This window comes from Agelaius tricolor, unplaced genomic scaffold (assembly GCF_023055355.1).
Source record: "Agelaius tricolor isolate 1412-34295 unplaced genomic scaffold, bAgeTri1.0.p SCAF_49, whole genome shotgun sequence".
Taxonomy (NCBI): domain Eukaryota; kingdom Metazoa; phylum Chordata; class Aves; order Passeriformes; family Icteridae; genus Agelaius; species Agelaius tricolor.
Window position 1 is genome coordinate 2,186,067 of NW_027269309.1, and position 12,035 is coordinate 2,198,101.

At 48.5% G+C, this 12,035-nt stretch overlaps 1 protein-coding gene across 1 annotated transcript in view; it reads left to right on the forward strand.

Moving 5' to 3' along the window:
• Positions 1–12,035, forward strand: part of NDRG3 (NDRG family member 3) — a 59,173-nt gene that overhangs the window by 45,382 nt on the left and 1,756 nt on the right. The window contains exons 4-15 of the mRNA XM_071455508.1: positions 1,359–1,464; positions 2,151–2,271; positions 2,758–2,820; positions 3,145–3,205; positions 4,783–4,869; positions 5,402–5,458; positions 6,651–6,754; positions 7,145–7,210; positions 7,681–7,732; positions 9,048–9,095; positions 9,740–9,775; positions 9,866–9,917. Of these exons, the coding sequence (XP_071311609.1) occupies positions 1,359–1,464; positions 2,151–2,271; positions 2,758–2,820; positions 3,145–3,205; positions 4,783–4,869; positions 5,402–5,458; positions 6,651–6,754; positions 7,145–7,210; positions 7,681–7,732; positions 9,048–9,095; positions 9,740–9,775; positions 9,866–9,917 (853 nt within the window). The remainder of the gene's footprint in view (positions 1–1,358; positions 1,465–2,150; positions 2,272–2,757; positions 2,821–3,144; positions 3,206–4,782; positions 4,870–5,401; positions 5,459–6,650; positions 6,755–7,144; positions 7,211–7,680; positions 7,733–9,047; positions 9,096–9,739; positions 9,776–9,865; positions 9,918–12,035) is intronic.

Here is a 12,035-nt window from a genome sequence, read left to right on the forward strand (position 1 = left end):
GTCCAGTGCTGTGGCTGCACAGCACATCCTTCAGAAGTACAGGACAGAACTTTGTCCAGCTCAGCAGAGCACTCCTGAGAGCTGAAACATGGGGAAGGGGCAGAGCCTGGAGGTTTGCTAGAGGCTGAGGAAGCAGGGACTGCATCCTGGGCTGCTTTGTGCAGCCTTGCTGTGAGGACAGGAATTCCTGCCACGTGGACACATGCTCACTTTGCACACACAGACGAGTCCTTTCCTACCCCTAATCTCCTCCTAAGGAAAAGGGAGCCAGGTGAGCCTCAGATAAGGTAATGTCGTCTGCAGATGGGTCTCTGCTGCTTTGTAGATAAGTACTCCAGCTTCTGTACATGCGCAATGCAACAGCTGCATGCAGGCAAAACCAAGCCCCATTCTGAGGACAAGGACAGACAGGGGTGTCTTGTTATTCTTCAAACACAAGCTTCGAGAAGGTTTCAGGCTACCTCATGTGATTTGGCTGGGCCAGTGTCCTCCTGTTGCCACAATCCTGGAGCAAGGGAAGAGACAGGCTTTGGAGTCCTTGAAAAGATGCACAGCTGGGTGAAGGAAGGTCTTGCACTGCAAGAACTAAATCAGTCTGCCCCACAACCAGCTCTCAAGAGTGCCCAGAAAGTGGGTGAGGTGGATTTCTGATGTGCTGCAAGGCAGGTACTCTCACCAGTCCTGTATTTGATTTAATGACTTTCAGGTTGTTCAAAATTACTGTTTAAAAAAAAAAAAAAAATATACTTTATGTAAACTAGTAAAACATATTTCTGAGGTTGTAATGTCAAGCTGAACCATGTGGCTTTTTCCTAAGCAGGCATTTTCTTAATATCAAGAAAATAATTGGTGCATTTTATAGTTACTGTAAGAGCATGCCTCTCCATTGATTTCTGTAGATAAGAGAAGGGATCTACAAGTGATATTGTGTATCCAGCTTTCCTGACATCTCCACAGCTTTTCCAAAGTCCATAGATATCCCGGAGATCTTGATCATGAGAAGATGCAGCCTCTGACCATTTGCATATCTGTACAAAAGCAAGCTGCTTTGGCCAGTGGTTGAACACAGAGATTGGATACAGAGGTTTGACAGGATTGTGAATTGGCCAGGTTGGGTGGATCTTGGATCTACTGTCCACCTGATACAGTGGACAGTATCCCTGCATGTGGACAGGAGGTGGAATGAGATGGTATTTAAGGTCCCTTCCAACCCTAACCATTCTGTGATTTCAAGAGCTGTACTGTGGGTAGGAGAGCAGTGTTAACATGGGAATGAGGTCCTTGCTGCTGGCCCTCAGTTAGGGTTCCCTGTGAAGGCAGCACATGTAACACTGGGGCTCCTTCTTCTCTCTCTGCAGGAACATGACATTGAGACAGCTTTCGGAGTGGTTCATGTCACCATGCGGGGCACACCCAAGGGGAACAGACCTGTCATCCTCACATACCATGACATTGGCCTCAACCGTAAGCCCTTGCATTGCCAGGACCCTGAAAAAGTGATTATTCGTGGTATTTGCTTTTGAGCATGGGGAGTAGCAGGCCTGGTATGGAGCTGAGATGAGGTCATTCCAAGGTGAAAAGATAAAGGTCTGCAGGAGAGAGAGCACATGGGTCTGTCCATTCTAACTGCCCTTGAAAGGTAGGGCCAAGGTGGAAAGATGGAAATAGGTCCACCCAACACACGGTAGTGCTCTAGCTGACTTGCTGCACTGTGTGATAGGGCATCCATTCCATGGGTGCTGGGCAGGTGAACAAGTCTCTTCTACATGGCTGCAGCAGTAGTGTAATGTTCTGGTGGTGGGCGCAGTTGGTCTTTTGACATCTCCCCACACAAAATGTACTATTACCTTCACACAGGTACTTCTCTGTGAGTGCTTTAAGTACCCAGGTGCTGTGAGGCCCTGCTTTCCGGGGCATTGCAGGCTGACTGTTGTTTGTCTGCCTTCCCTCCAGTCATGGTAATTCCATTGCTGAGACTCACTGCTGCATCGCAGTTTTGTGCAGAGGCACAGCATGTACACCATCCAGCACCCACTGCCCTATGGTCTCAGTGGGGGCTTGAGCTCCTGCAGGTGTGTGCCGTGGTGTTTGGAGGGTGGCTTGCAATAAAACTTAAAGAAGTGTCTAATTTCTTCTTGTTGTTGTTTCAGACAAATCCTGTTTTAATGCATTCTTTAACTTTGAAGACATGCAAGAGATCACCCATCATTTTGCTGTGTGCCATGTGGATGCACCAGGCCAACAGGAAGGAGCCCCCCCATTCCCATCTGGGTAAGAGCTCTGCAGTCACCCATGTTGTTCAGTCTGGACTGAGGTAGCACGCAGTTTAAGCCAGCTGGGACTGCCAGGCTGAGTCTAGTGGTAAGCAGATGCCAACATCAGAGGAAATGGCAAGATGAGGAAGCTTCCCAAGGGTCATTCAGAGAACTCTCCAATTACTAAGACATGGGTAAAGACCTCACTAGGGCTAAGTCTGCTACCACCTTCCTGACTTGAACATGAACCCAGCACACTGCAGTTGAGCTGGCATTTCATCTGTCCATCTTGCCACAGAAGTATGACTGCCCAAAGGACCACAGCTCTGTGTTAGTCTTGCTCTGAGGGATGGGATCCACATAGTCAGTTGAAATATACAGTATTGTTGCACATTAATAACCTGTGCATGTCTGCCAGATGTTCTTTGTCCCTCCTACCTTGAGTGGAACTGGAAGGTAACCTCTGTCAGGCTGTATTTGGAGGTGCTCCCTTGCTTTTCAGGTACCAGTATCCCAGTATGGATGAACTGGCTGAAATGTTACCTGCTGTTCTGACACATCTAAAGTAAGTCTCTGAAAGGAAATGGGGTGAGGCAGCTGGATACCTCTATTCCAGCACCTACTTCCGTCTCTGCTTGCCATGACTGATACGCTCACTGAGGTGTCCCAAGAGGCACAAGTATCTACTAACCAGTGGGACCCTCTCTAGCTTTATGCTGGGGACAACGTCTGCTACATGAAGCAGTTTATGGCTGCTGCATCATTGCTGCATTGTTTTGAAAACAAACCATAAGTGCACAGCTGGATACAGAGGGGAAAGGCTTTGCCTCTAGGGATGCTTCAGCTGAGCTAACTTAGTTGTGCTGACTGTGAAATGCCTGTATTTCAGCCTGAAAAGCTTCATTGGGATTGGCCTAGGCGCTGGTGCTTATGTCCTCAGCAGGTGTGCAGTAAGTATCTCTTCACTGCTTGTCACTCATGTGAGCTGTGGTCATCGTTGTGGGGCATGGGCAAAGTAACATTCAGTAATTACAGTAGGGCTGCAGGGAGCCATGGGAGAGCTACCTCCATCCAGATGGTTGTGTTGGAGCAGTCACGGTTACTCTGAAGCTGTGCCAGGCATGGAAACATTGTAATGTGATGCCTTTGAGTCAGCAGAGCCCATCCTGAGTGCTAGTAATAGTCAGTCTTGAATCTTCACAGAGACTGGCTGCTCTACTGTGTGCTGTGTCCACTGTTTGTGGCACCAAAGAATGGATGTGGTGATGTACTCCAAACTAGTGTTGATGTGGAATGTGCTTTGTCACTAAAAGGAAGCAGATTTTGCTCCACCCTTACACAAGAGAGCTGCTTCTATTTCAGTACCGGCTTATACATTTCTCTCTAGTGTAGTGTTCATGTGAAATCAGTGGGTATTGTTTAGTACGATACAGGAATTTATCAGGAATTCACCTGAGTCTTTCAGAGTTACTGCTAAAAAATCCCTGGAAATCTGACATTTTCAGTAAAATTTACTTCAGGTTGTTGTGTGAGAGAGTTGCCAGTTGTTTAGGCCACTATAATTTCTTCAAGCCATTGTGCTGGGCAGCTGCCCCTCCTTACACAAAGTTCTCTGTTTCCCATTCCCTACAGTCAGGATTGAGCTGGGGCAGTGTGAGGCATTGGTGTTTCACTGTTCCTTCTGTATCTTGGATAGTTTTCAGCCTTGCTAAAGAGGAATTTGTGCAAATCAGCCTTAATCCTCAACGAAGTGCCACAAGTGTGCCCTTGACACACTCCCTGGGCTGTGGGCAGTTTCCTGCTGAGGACAGAGATGTTTCCTTCTCCTTCACATTAGTGCAGCAGAACAGGAGAGCTGCCTTGGAGTGACCCCAGAACTCAACAGAGGCTGGTTGCCTCTGATTTCTGAGTTTGTATTTGCAAGCAGTTCTCATAAGTGCTTCTTACCTGTGCAGCCCAGGTACAGCCCGAGGCACACTGGAGGGTTTTGGGTTGCTGGATGGAGCAGGGGAAGGGGTGTCTGCAGGGCGGGGGGGGCAGCAGGGGTGCTGCCTGGGGAGAGGGTGCCCCTGTAGCTCAAGCTTTCTCTACTGCAGGGGCTTGGGGGGGCTCAGCACTAACTCCCCTGCTGTTTGCCCCATTTCCACTGGGAAAACTGCCTCTTCCTTGAGGAGAATGAGGTGCTCTCCAGGCACAGTAGTTGGTCGAGGTTCTTCACAGAAGTGCTGGATTGGAGCAAAGAAGGTTGCTGATCCTTGTAACACACAGGGCCTGAGCAGGACCTGCAGCTGTGCCAGGCACACAGGTCACCAGAAGGCACTGCTGAGTCTATAGGTGCTGTGGAGCACCTCAGTGCCACAAATGAGTCAGGTCTAGTCTTGCTGGGAGCCACTGGCTACCCAGCACAGAGGAGCTCCCTAGTATGTCTTGCACCTTTCGCAAGAAGCTTTCCAGCTGCTGCACCAGCTGTTGACCACTGCGTGGACTGAATCATCCTTCTGAGTGTGCCTCTGCTCTCTCCCCACAGCTCAGCCACCCTGACCTGGTGGAGGGACTTGTTCTTATTAATGTTGATCCATGTGCAAAGGGGTGGATTGACTGGGCAGCATCTAAGGTGAGATTCTGCTTTCCCACACATGTGCTCTCCACAGCACCTAATGAACAGTGTGTAGAGTAAAAACAAAAGGACAGAATACAGGATATTTTCCATTTCTGGGGAAAACTGTACAATTTCATTTCTTATCCCTGCTGCATTCTAAGTCTGGATATAGTATGGTCTCTGCCAGAGGAGTATGGTTGGGTGTGATCATGTGAATGAGAAATGCAGATAAACTGCTTGGATCACTCAGCTTTCCTCTGATTCTTCTGCTTGCAGGCTTCATTTGATTGATATTGAATGAATCTCTTAATTATTCTCTTATTCTGGTGCCTTAAAGTTATTTACGGTTTCAGGTTTTTTGGAGAGCTGGGTTGTGTATACAGTTTCTTTGAAGCTTTGCATGTCCATCCCAAGCTTCAGACATTTGCTTCTTATATAATATGAATAGTTTCTTCATTGTTTCCTTTACTCTGAGTAGCTGTTTTGCAATGTGTGATGAAACTGCTTTTTCCTGTTACTCTCCTCCTCATTCATGGTCACTCTTCAGTTTTCAGGCTGGACAACCAACATAGTGGATATTGTCTTGGCACATCATTTTGGCCATGTAAGTACCCAGCAGATGCTAATGTTGCCTGTGCAACTGTGCATGGAGCTATAACTTCTGTATGTGTCTGCTCCCAAATAGTTCTGGTCCATTAGACAAGGGTTGCCACAGGTAGTACCATTTTCTCTGTGAGTCAAGCTCACATTTGGGTTGGCACGCTGGGGGGCATACACATCCTCACTCTTGCCCTCACTGTCTCCAGGCCATGCACTGGTGATAGAACTCCTTTGTGGTGCCTGGGACACTGTCCACAGAAACAAGTGGCAGCCAGTTCTCTGTAGCCAGCATGGAAGCCTTTGGACTGTGGGTAGAGCACAGGCCAGCTGGGAGCTGGCAGTGGGATCTTGTATCTGTCCAGATGTTGAACTGCTGCATTCTGCTCTTCATCTTACCCTTCAGTTTCAGCAGAGGCAAACCAGCCCCTCCTGAAAACTTTGAATACAGCAATGCCTTCTGTTTGGGATTAGCTGTCTCTCAACCAGCAAGCTTACTGGGCAATGACAGGGATAGTGCCTTGTGCACACTGTATATGCCACACAGCAGATCAGTCCCTGACCTGGAGTCTTCTTGCAACAACACATCAGCACTGAAAGGAATGCTTCCTTCTCCAGCACCACTTCCTCCTGTGCACATCCTGCTCTCTTCCCACTGTCAAGCCCCTTCATTGTATGTAGTGCTTCCTCACATTCCCTGTTCTCTCTGGTTCTCTCAGAATGTAGTTTCTTCTTAAAACTGGCTGCTGGAATTGAACTTTCCCCTGGTCACAGTCTTACAGCTTAAGTATTTTTTTACTTTATTACGTTTATTAGTATTATTACGTACTTTGCTTCTTAAAACATAAAGTGTAAATGGAAGACCTGCCAAACACAGAGTGATTTGTATCTGTGTAAGCATTACTGAGGTTTGGGAGTTAACTAATCCCATCTCAGGATACTTGTACTCTGGCAGCAGCTTGTGCACTGTCAGTTGTAAAGTGTAGTCACACTACCAAAGCATGGCATGTACCAGCACATCACATGAACACCTCATGTCTCTGGGATCCTTATGCAGTGTGGAGTTGCTGCCCTCTGTGTCACTGTTCACAGAGAATGATGTGTGTGGATGCGCTTTAATGCTTTGGCATTTTTATGACTGTTGCTTCTTTACTTGTGGAAAGTGTTTCCTGTTCTTCAATTCTTCTACTTTTGTACAGGAGGAACTGCAGGCAAATCTAGATTTGATCCAAACATACAGGCTTCATATTGCGCAGGACATTAACCAAGATAACCTTCAGCTGTTCCTCACCTCATACAACAGGTATCGGATACCTTTTTGCCTGACAAACAGCTCCCATAGCTTCCCCATTCCTCAGTAAATTTGCTGCCATGTATATTATCCTACTGGGTATTGTATCAGGGGAACCTTTGTCCTAAGCCTGGTTTTCAGCTGTTACCCTGAGCCAAACCTAGCCCTTGTGTCTGCCCACAGGCACTGTCATACCTCAGTAGCTCATCTCTGGGCACACAGCAATGCCATGAGAGGATGAATCCTGTTGTCTGGGGATGACTGCTGGGGCTCCTGATCAGGGCATGATGCACAGAGTTGCCTGGGTGCTGGAGCCAGCACTCATGGTTGGATTTTGTGTGCCCTCATGATAATCAGTTTCCTCAGCAGATTAATGAAGAATTGTTCTGTTTTGTCTTTCAGTCGTAAAGATCTAGAAATTGAGAGACCAGTTGTTGGTGTCAATGAAATGACTGCAAAAACACTCAAGTAAGTTGTCTGAATCAGCCTATCTCAATTGCTGACTCTGCAGTCTCTTCAGCAGAAAAGATGGTGTTGCTTCTCAGCAAGAACTGCACCAAGCTCAAGCACTGGGAAGACTGTCCAAGACAGTTCCAGGCTGTCATACAGGACTGTCAGCTGCAATGGGGCAGAGGTGTCTGGAAGTCTTCTCATTAAGAACACACTGAATTTCTCCAGAAGGCAGGGTCAGAGGCACATGTGTGCAACAGCAGTGCCAGTTGGTGTGCATGGAGAGGACAGTCTGGGTGCATCTGCAAGCCCTAGACAAATTTTTGGTACAACAGAATGCCAAGGTGATGGCAGGCAGGGATTTTGCTGAGCCTTTTTTTTGTTTTTTTGCTGAGCCTTTCATGAGGGTGTTGATTCACAAAGCTCAACCTTCTCAGAAACCCCTTTGATACACTTGGAGTAACATCTCTGTTTTGGCTTTTGACCAGGTGCCCTGCCTTGCTTGTTGTTGGTGACAACTCACCTGCTGTGGAAGCAGTGGTATGTATCCATGAACTCTTTCTTCTTGTGACATTAGCCCCACAAGTCACTAAGCAACCCAGCAGTGCTTTCACCTTGCTCAAAATTACAGACATTGGCTCTTTGTCCCAAGCTCTTTTTCAGTCCTCCAGCTACTCATGGGAGAGCCAAGGCTCAGGGGCCCTGAATGGCTTTCAGGGCAACTCCAAGGTGAGGATGGCAGAATCTGAATGAGCACCCTGCTCAACAGGTGATGCAAAGGACCCTGCTTGGGATCATGCATCCTTCCCTGAGCTCTGCCAGGCTGCTGCCTGCAGTTTGGTTCCAGTCTTGAATTGCTGTTGTTTTGCTGTTACTCTGGGGCTACCTGGGGATTAAAAATAACTGAGTGTGACTCCAGTTCTTATGGTAGAGCTCTCTTGGAGTAGTGCATCACCAGGAAGGCAGCACTTAGGAGCTCTGTCCTCTGCAGACACCCATAACCCACTTCCCTCCCAGCACAGCTATAAGTGGGGCATGGCACAGGGTAGTATGGTTGTGATGGATGTTGCTCCTCCCTGTCAGCCAGGGATTGTGGGGAGACCAGGAGGTTGTGAACAAAAGCAGCAGTCTAAAACTGTGGAAGAGTACAGGAGTCTCCTGAAGCAGTAACTTGAACCCAGGAGCCATGCATGGAGAACATTTTCTGGCCATGGCCTGTTGCCTTGGTCTATTTGATCTAGAAGTCTGAAATTAAGTCTGCAAGTTTTGACTTTTCTAGGATACTATCCTTGAAGATTCCCATTGCTTACTGGCCACAGTACAGTACAGGATAGGGTCTTTTGCATATTAGTGTGCCTGTCTGGCTGCCCAGGTTCCCTGCCCAGAATAACCTCCCCTAATGTGGTTGCTTTTCCTATAGTCTCTGCCTATTCTCTTTTTGCAGCAGTCTTACAGAGAAGACGTGGTTGTGACCTCCTTGTCTGGCCAGGGGACTGAGTGACCTCCCTTATGCTGCATTGCACAGAAGTCTCCTTCCCTCCCAGTCTTGCTGTCAGAGCACAGAGGGTGCTCCAGGGTTTTATAGTGCATCCCCAAACTAGGGGATGATTTCAGTTGAAGTCAGGACCTGTCATCACATGGTCCCTTAGATGGAACGCCTGTCTTTCTTCCCTGGATCTTTTATTCATTGTTCACTTCTTACATGATCTCTGCTTTCTTACTTGCTCCTTCCTGGCTCCAGAGAAGCGACCATTGCTGAAGACAGCCACTGCTTCTGGTGCAGCTACTCCACATTTTACATCTGAGTTTTCGCATTTTCTGTGTGACACCCATGTCCCTCTCTCCTTTTTTCTAGGTTGAATGCAATTCCCGTCTTGACCCAACCAAAACTACACTTCTGAAGGCAAGTGCCACTCCAGAATCATTCTGGCCAGCATAAAGACACTATTTTTGCTCAGATCCACTTATGTTTTTGCTTTCCATACATTTGGCTTTGAGAAGTTTTTGGACAGTCATTCAGAGCTGTGCTCTCTCCTCCATGGAGCCAGGGCTTGAGAGGGAAGAGTTTGTCAGGGAGTCCCCCAATCCCTGCTTTATGGCCACCTTCAACTGGCCAGGAAGACCCGTGAGAGTTAGCAGAGATGCCCTGCCTCCACCCTGCTCTCTGCAGCAACAACATCCTTTTTCCCAGCTTTGTACTGGTCCTTTCCACCCTCACCTGAGGCCCCGCAATGTGCCCGACAGTGGCTGTATGGGAGTGCAAAGGGACAGGTTTGGGCAGAGTGGCCAGGGCAGAGGTGGCTGGGAAGGTGCTGGGCCTCTGGAGTGTGGCCTGAGATCACTTGGTGACATGGCCTTCAAGGTGCAGGGTTCCCTCAGCAGCAGATCCCTGAAGGTGTATCACCTTGGCCTTGCTCTGGTTGTAGAGGTGAGGTGGTGGAAACTGCAGTGTGGTGCTCTCAGCCTGGTGGGTGGGTGGTGCTGGCTTGGTTTGGGGTTGTCCTCCTGGGCAGGACAGATCAACCTGCCTTTTGTTTCCTGCTGCAGATGGCCGACTGCGGGGGCTTGCCTCAGGTGGTTCAGGTGAGACACACCTTGGCTCTCCCATGGCATTTGAGGGCAGAAGAGCCCTTTGTTCTGCTTGCACTAAAGCCACTCTCTCTGTTTCCACAGCCTGGCAAGCTGACTGAAGCCTTCAAGTACTTTGTGCAGGGAATGGGCTACAGTAAGTGGCAAAGACAATTTTGTGGTTTGGGGCAGGGTTGTCATGAAGGGAACTCAAGCTTTCTGGTCCGTCTGAACCCACTGGCATCTGTGTTCCTACCCCTGAGCTAGTGTGGTTGCCAGGAGATCCATCCATGCTGGAAAATCAGCTAGTGTGCTGACATGCCTTAGCAAGCCAGTATTGTTCCCTGACGTATTGGTGACTCCTTTCTGGTTGCTGGTGTTGGTAAAACCTTTTAAGTCTGTCTTTGTGCCAATCCAGAAAAATGTGTTCCCAAGAACAGCAAATCTGTGCATACCTTCTCCAAAGGGGAAGGAGGTAGCAGTGCAGCCCCGTGACTAGTCCGGGTATGAGAGCTCCCCCATTTCTCCTCAGATGTTCCTGTTTCTCTCAGACTCACCAGGGTTAAGCAATGCTCCACAATAAATCCCTCTAATGGCAGAACAGGTTTCTGGGTGACTTCTGAGGCACCCAGGGAGCCCAGAGAGAGCTGTGCTTTGCACCAGTGCATGTCCTGCCCTGTAGCTTCCTCACCATGCTTGGAGGCAGAAGATATTGTCACCTGAGTGTGACAGACTAACAGCTGCTCAGCTCCCTGCCCTTGGTGTTCCTGAGGAATCAGAGGAGAAGGGCTTCTTTACTTCTTTATCTCTAAGAAAGGCTTTACTACTCAGGAACATCAGGAGAAGGGCTTCTCAGCGCACTAGAGCAGCTCTTTCTCGCCTACTGGGGTCAGGAGTTCCCTTTTGTGGATGACAAGCCTTCAAAAGCTGGAGTTAGGGAAGGAGTTGGTTTATGTGACTGCCTGACCACTGAGCATGGCCACCATAAGAGCTGGGACACTTGCAGGGGTCTCCTCACAGCTTTGCCAGATCATGGTCAGGCTTAGCAGAACCTGTCCTTTTCCTGAAGGCTCTGCAGGTAACACACACATGTAGGACAGTCATGTTCTCTAATGTTGGCCAAAGGAACCTGATCCTGCAGAGGAAGATGCTGTGTGAGGAGGGTCCCTCAGCCTCACTGAGAGTGTTTCAATGTTCATGTCTGTTGTATTCCTGGAGTTAGTAAAGATAGCAACTGCTGTTTTCAGAGCAAGGGGGAGCAGCACTTCAGCAGCACTTTGGTGGGATCAGCTCTCTTGTCAATAGGACATGCAGCACTGGAGAAGGACAGGCCAATTTTCTCCTTGCAGAATTAGTAGCTGGTCCCAGAATATTTTTCCCAGCTTTCATGGGCAAGACTGTGGGACACTCTGGAGTGTGGTCAGTTCTCTTGGGGAGAACAAGGTAGAAGCAAAACACAGCTCGGCACTGCTAGAAATAGAGAAACCAGTTCTCCAACAGCTGTTCCTGTGCCTTCTATACATGAGCTGAAGCAGCTGGATGTACTTCTGCTGACTCTGCAGGTGGAAGGTAACAGCCTTGAAGGAGACTTGCAGCAGGAATCTCTCATCCCAAAGACATGAATTTCTGTCCCATATCTGGAGTTACACAGTATACCCCGGGGAAACCATATTTCTGTTGAGCAGGTGTGGGGTGTGCAGTGGGGAGTTGCTGTCACCAGGTACAGTGCGATTTTCAGCTTTAGGGTTTTTATGTGAGCTTGGCATCTCCCTGAGATGCTTATTAGCAGCTGTTCTTACAAATCCTGGGAGCTTTCAGTGCAGTGTACAAGCTGGGAATGGAAGGAAAGGTAGCTGGGGGTCCCAGGAGTAGTGCAGCCACTAGTCACACACCGCAACTAATGGGTTCTTTCCTGTATTCATCCCTTTCCTTGTCTCATGTTGTTTCCAGTCCCTTATGTGCAGCTCAGCCACCTAAGCACTGAGTCAGGTACCTCCAGCCGTGCATCCACCTCGGCCCTGGTCTGTGTGCTGAGTGGAATTGTTCTCCGGGTGCTTTGCTCTGTCTCAGCATGTCCTGCTGTGGGTGGGCTGATCATTGTACCATGTGTGCTATGGGTTTCCACCTTTCATTTGTATTTTGTTGATTGTTGCATGACTTCAGCTCTGTGGTTTTCTAGAGTGATGAGACTAACTTTCAAAAGGTCATCCATGCCACAGCTGCCTTGGTTTGCACAGACACTGGCCGTGGCTGCACTTGCAGAGGATCAGTTACA